Raw genomic sequence first — 5,804 nt, forward strand, 5'->3', positions numbered from 1 at the left:
GCATCACTTTCTAAGAATAGCCTTTTCCGCTAGACTGAAGATGAAAAAGATCATGAATATTTTCTTTTTATAACTCTGATTCAATTTGTTATCTCCTTAGTCCTGCTTATATAGAGTTTCTGTCCCTTCTGTTCTCAGATCATTGACCAATTCTGATATGAGATAAAATTCTATTAATATTACCTTAAGCAAGTACTCAGAGAAGGAAAAAACAAAATGGGAAGGAGAGAAAACACCACACCCTCTTGACTAACACTTCTGACCCACCGGCCCACCCTTGCTGTTGTAAGAACATTTTAAGTCAGTGATTGTCAGCTTTGGCTTCCTGAGGCAACAAAGAATTAATTAGTAAATTTTGATTAAAATATTTTCCTAACAAAATATAATACCTAATGAAAGTTAAGCGGTAGTGAAACAGGCACGCTCATGCATAGCTGATTGTAATTAGAAGAAATCTTTTGAAAAGCAATTTGGCAGTATCAAGCCTCTAAATGTGTGTACTCTGACCTGGGAATTCTCTTTCTGGAAACCTATCTTATTGTGGGGAGGGTGGGAATCTAATTAGGTAAACAGATACATGCACAAAGAAACTTATTATGGTGTTATTTTATAACAATAAAAAAAAGTATGAGAAACAAACTGATAACATGCCCAGTTCTGTAAACTATGGTATATCCACCAATTTGGGTGGATCTGTTTATAGGGAGTCTGTCAAAACCTGAGTATAAACATGTATATACAATCTTATCAAAATTATATATTTTTAAATACAGAAGCAAATATGAAATCTGCACAATTCAAAAGGTTTGGAAGTAAATATACTAATCTTGGTAGTGACAGGTTTTTGGTACAGAGATTTAGAGTGACTTTTCTTGCCTTTTTATTTATGTTATTTTCAGGTTCATCATAAGGACTATAGTGTACACAACTTTTCTAATCAGAAAAAAATAAACACACTTTATAAGGAAATAAACAAACATAGAGATGCCATATGGAATCTTTTGGTTTGAGAGATGGCTGAGACTGGGATAACTCAGATCAAAAATACAATAAATTATCTCAATTCCAAAAAAAAAAAAGGTGGGGCTGGCTGGTAAGGGACCTACATTTCATACCCTTCTTAAGTTTGCTGGTTTCTGCCCAGGATTTCCATTAGGACTGGAGAATAGGAGCTGAGTTAATTTTCCCAGGGGCCCTGAAATCCTGATATTGGTACATTCCCTGTCATGCATTTACTCTCCTTCTTAGGGCCATGGTGACCATAAATGTGAATGAAAATTTAAAGTATTTAGCATTTATTAAGCACTTCCTATGCACAGGCACTGTTTTGGTGCTTTTTATAACTGTATTTCACCTTTCTCAGGCTTACAAAAGCTCTTAGTAAAAAGAACCATTGTCTCCTTCCTCCTCACTCCCCCACGCCAGCGTGTTCTACACACTCCTTTCTTCTACTCACCAAGAGAGCCTTTTAGGAATATAATTGATCTGGATAAGAGAAAAAAAATGGGCCAACTAGGCTGCCATTTGTTATCAATAAAGCCTCACAGCTGTCTGAACAGCTGACTAAAGAAGCACCTTCAAATGGTCAAGACAGGGAAGGTTCTAGAAATAGGGCACCAGAAAATCCCACAGGCCTTCTCCTTGTGATGTGGCTTGTTTGCTTTACAGGTGTCAAGCATATTTGCTGACGTCAGCAGCCCATCAAAGTTTAAAATAATAATAGTGAAAAGGAAAACAGCCCCTTTCTGCCAGGCAGTCCTGTTCTGCCAACTTCTGCGTTCTTTTTGAGTTAATAAACGTCCAAGAATCACCTCTCCTACCACCCTGAGTGGGAAAAACAGCACAATAATTTTAAAACCACCAGGTCAGCCCATTGTCAGCATAAACCATTCAGACAAGTAGCATTTTGTCACACTCTAATGAGGATTTTACCTCTGCCTCAAAACGAAAGCTATCATTAGGTTTCGTGTTTATGGGATCAAATGATTGTCTGGGGATGGTGGGTTTCTTTCAGTCCCTTCCTCATTTTAATCACGTTCAAGACCAAATGCATAGACATTTCCTGCATCAGATCAAACTAAAAAACCATAGCTATGCCAGCTAATGTCTTTTGAAAACATCAATTAAGAAAATGGCCTTTAAATTCCCATTTTTACTTGAAAATCTGCGAACAGGTACACAAGTTTTAATACCAGGGCAGTGGTGGTGGCAGTGAGGGGCGGGTGGGGGGTGCTGTCTCTAAAAAGGAGACAGCACAAACAGTGGTTTGAGGAGGTCAGAAGGGCAGGCTCCCATTGGCAACAAGCAGATAGAGAATCTCTGCAAGGGAAGGAACTTCTGTATAAAGCAAAGGCCTCTTAAGTTATCTTCACATGTAGTGTTGAAACTGGAGCCAGCCCCTCAAGAGTAGGTTGATAAGAGGTTTCTGCACCATGCTGGTACCACACACAGGACCCATTGTTAATACCTCCTGAGGACAGATTAGATCCCACATTCCTCAGAAGTACTGAGCTGCAGAGGGAAATCGGCCAGCAGGCTCCTTCCGCAGGGCCAACCACTAGCTACAACTGATAAGTTTTAATTGAAATAACTGGAACAATTACATGGAGTCCCCACCACTTCTGTCGCCAGCTACTGAGATGGTGGTGTACTTGCATCTCCTGGCATGTGCATAGGCGTGTGCCAGAAAAGAGTAAGTCAAGTTCTTAACTCATTTTTTATCTTTTTTTCCATGGCTATGTGCCATCGTTAATCAAATTGTTCACCCAAGGAGTACTATGAGATTGTTTTGTTTTATTTTTTCTTTTCTGGCCTTATCTAGGAAACCCTGATATTTACTCTATCTGAGTTTGAACAAGTAACTAATTAATCTCTGACAAAAGATACTGAAGTTAGACAAGTTTGGGTAAAATCCGTTGAGGTCATGGTTGGTTTTAATCACATAGCTCAATTTAAAAGCTGAACACTAACATACCTTTGCTTTCAAAGAGTGCTTGTTAAACAGCAAGTTTTGTTGTGCGTAACTTGAATTCTGCCACTTCCTTTTATTTTTTTCTGAAATAACAGTGATTGAGTCAATGAAGTGGCAATATGAATTAAAGGACAACACACCTGCCTTTGCAGGGACAGACCCCAAAGGGCCCAGATTAAATTTTAACCAGGATTATGTTTGCCAGGATTTTATATCTCAAATGATTATGTTTGGCTTTTGTAATAATAAAAGCTTATTTTGGGAAAAGAATTCCCTTTTAACATCTACTCTGTTTACTAGGAGGAAATACAGAGTTAGACTTCGATACAGTTTAGCCTTTGAAAGAAAATAAAAGACAAATGATTTAGCAGATGGGTAATTCCCAAATCTGCAGAAATGTAAACAGCCAGGATTTTGGTGCCTATGGGTTTTATCAAAGATGTAAGAAAGGCTGAGACCGACACCAGTGTGTCCTCTTTGGCTAGTTTTAACACGTTTACAGTCACAATTAACATTCAAGGAATTTCCTTTTCATCCAAGTGTTTCTTTTAAAAGCACTTCATACCACACACTAAAGTTCTAGCTGCCATCAGTCCTTCCCATACAGAAGAGTAGTGAAATCTCCATAATACTTCCTTACTTTGAAAATGGGCTCGGACCACGTCAATTTCCTTGGGGTGTTTGTTTTCCAATATAGGTGGTTCTCACCTCCTCCCTCCTTCCCTCTCTTTAAAGAACTTGTACTGGGGACCCTACTTCTTCGTCCCCCACCCTCCTCCGCACTCACCCCGGAGCCAGATGAGCGCGAGGCTGGGCAGGCGTCCTAAGCCCTCCCCCGGCCCAACAGCCTGGTTTCAAGTCCCTGAGCCGGCCGGCCCACTGCATTCTGCAAGAAAAAAGAGATCCCTGTTTCCCCCTCTCCCCCGCTACCCCTAGACAAGGGATTCGCACATAGGCACGGAGTCCGAGTCTTGGCTATGCATAGAGCTCAGCCCCGTATCCGAGTCTTCGTCGTTGCCAGGACCGCTCTTGGCCAGTCCACGGGCCTGGTCCACCCACATGTCGGCGCAGGCTTGAGGCCCGGGTTCCCGCGAGGGACCGCCGGAGCCAGGAGCCCCATCCGGCGCCACTGTCAGCTCCAAAGTGTGCAAAGTTTGCAGAAGGCCCTGTAGCTCGCGCTCCTTGCTGTCCCATTGCTGCTGGCTGTAATCCAAGTCCGACTTGACGGCCTCCAGGTCCGTGTTGAGCCGGAGCCCGATGTAAAGGCTAGTACTGAGCTGCGTCCTGACCCGTTCCTGCTCCAGCAGCAGCTCGCCCTCGGGGCCGCCATCGGGCTCCGGGGGCTCCTCCCGCGCCGCCAGCTCCTCCTGGCGCCGCCGCATCCACCTCTGGTTGAGTTCCTCCTGAATCTCGGCTGAAAGGCGCTCCAGCAACTCCTCCTGCTGAACCCGTTGCTCCTGAAGCCTCAGTAAGTCGTCGCAGCGCCGGGCCAGCTCCTCCAGCGCCGCCGCCTGCGCCTCGCCGTCTAGAGGGGGCGGCGCCGCCGCCGCCGCCGCCTCTGCCTCCGCCGCCACCTCTTCTGGCTCCTCTCCTGGGCTAGACCCGTCGAGCTCGATGCCTGCCCCAACCAAGTAAGTGTCCTGCACGTAGTTGACCCCGTGACGCCGCATGCGGTCCAGGTGCACCTTGGCCTCGTAGCGGTCGATCTCGCGGTCCAGCTCGTGGAGCCGCTGCACCTGCTGGCGAATGGTGTGGTCCTGGGAGAGCACCAGATGCACCAGCGTCTCCATGCGCTCCACCGACGCGCTCTCGTGGGCCCGCGGCGACGAAGAGCAGGACGAGGCAGTGGACGACGAAGTGGACGAACAGGACGACGGAGGCTGCTGCTGGCGCCGCCGGTTAAGCTTGGCCAGTTTGCGAAAGGCCTTGCGCACCACTCGCCGCTGTTTCTCCTGGGTCATGGCCAGGCTGGGCCGCGCGGGGGCCCCGCGGGCCGGACAGGGGCGCTCTCGGCTGAGCACTACGCGCGCCTCGGCGCTGCGGGGGCCGGCGTTAGGCAGCGATGCCTCGCTGCGCACTAGCACGAAGCGCACATTCTCTTGCTCTTCGCCCCAGGCAGCCCAGAGGCGCAAGATGCGAGTCTTGTTAGGGAGGATGCGCTCAAAGCCGCGCCACTTCTCCACGATGCAATAGCACTGCGGGGGCCCACACAGCATGCCCTGCGGCAGCGTCTCGTCGTCCTCGTCGTCCTCGTCTGGAGGTTCGGGAAGCTCTCCCGGGCCAGGCGGGTCGCCGGCCGACCCCCGCCGCCGGCTCCGCCGCTGTCTCCGTCGCCGCCGGCAGCCGTCCTCCAAAAGCACTCGCACAACGTCCGAGCAAGTAGTGCGGCGGGAGAGACCGGACACCAGCTTCTCTTCCTGGCAGATCCACACCGATATCTTCTTTTCCGAAGGATCCATGGCGCAACCAGGGCGCAGGTGGCAGGTCTGGCCGGGCTCTGCTGGGGCAGAAAGGACAGCAAGGGCAGCCCAGTAGCTCTGGGATGGGAGAGGAGCCCGTGCCCCCTCCTGCGGCTGCACTAGCCCTGCTTCCCCACTGCGCACCGAAGGCAGGCTGGAAAGCGACTGCGGCTGTGGTCGCAGTTGCAGCTGCGCTCTGCCCGGACGACGGGCGCTCCCGGGGCAACGCGCCCGGGACCGGCTCCCGCCGCTCTGGCTCTACCCAAGGTGCCCGGGACCTCCGGGTTTTGCTCCTCCCCACGTGGCTCCACCCCTTCCCGCCCCCAGCGCCCAGAGCTGTGGCTGGAAGTACAGGAGGCTCAGGGCCCAGGCCC

General features: G+C 49.0%; 1 protein-coding gene across 1 annotated transcript; it reads right to left on the reverse strand.

Annotated features, from left to right (window-relative positions):
* Positions 1-856: 856 nt before the first annotated feature.
* RASSF10 (Ras association domain family member 10) lies at positions 857-5,690 on the reverse strand. Its single transcript, XM_065528535.2, has one exon. The coding sequence runs from the start codon at positions 5,428-5,430 to the stop codon at positions 3,904-3,906; it is 1,527 nt and encodes a 508-aa protein (XP_065384607.1). The 5' UTR covers positions 5,431-5,690; the 3' UTR covers positions 857-3,903.
* Between the last annotated feature and the right edge of the window lie 114 nt (positions 5,691-5,804).

Source organism: Macaca fascicularis, chromosome 14 (genome assembly GCF_037993035.2).
Source record: "Macaca fascicularis isolate 582-1 chromosome 14, T2T-MFA8v1.1".
NCBI classification, from domain to species: Eukaryota; Metazoa; Chordata; class Mammalia; order Primates; family Cercopithecidae; genus Macaca; species Macaca fascicularis.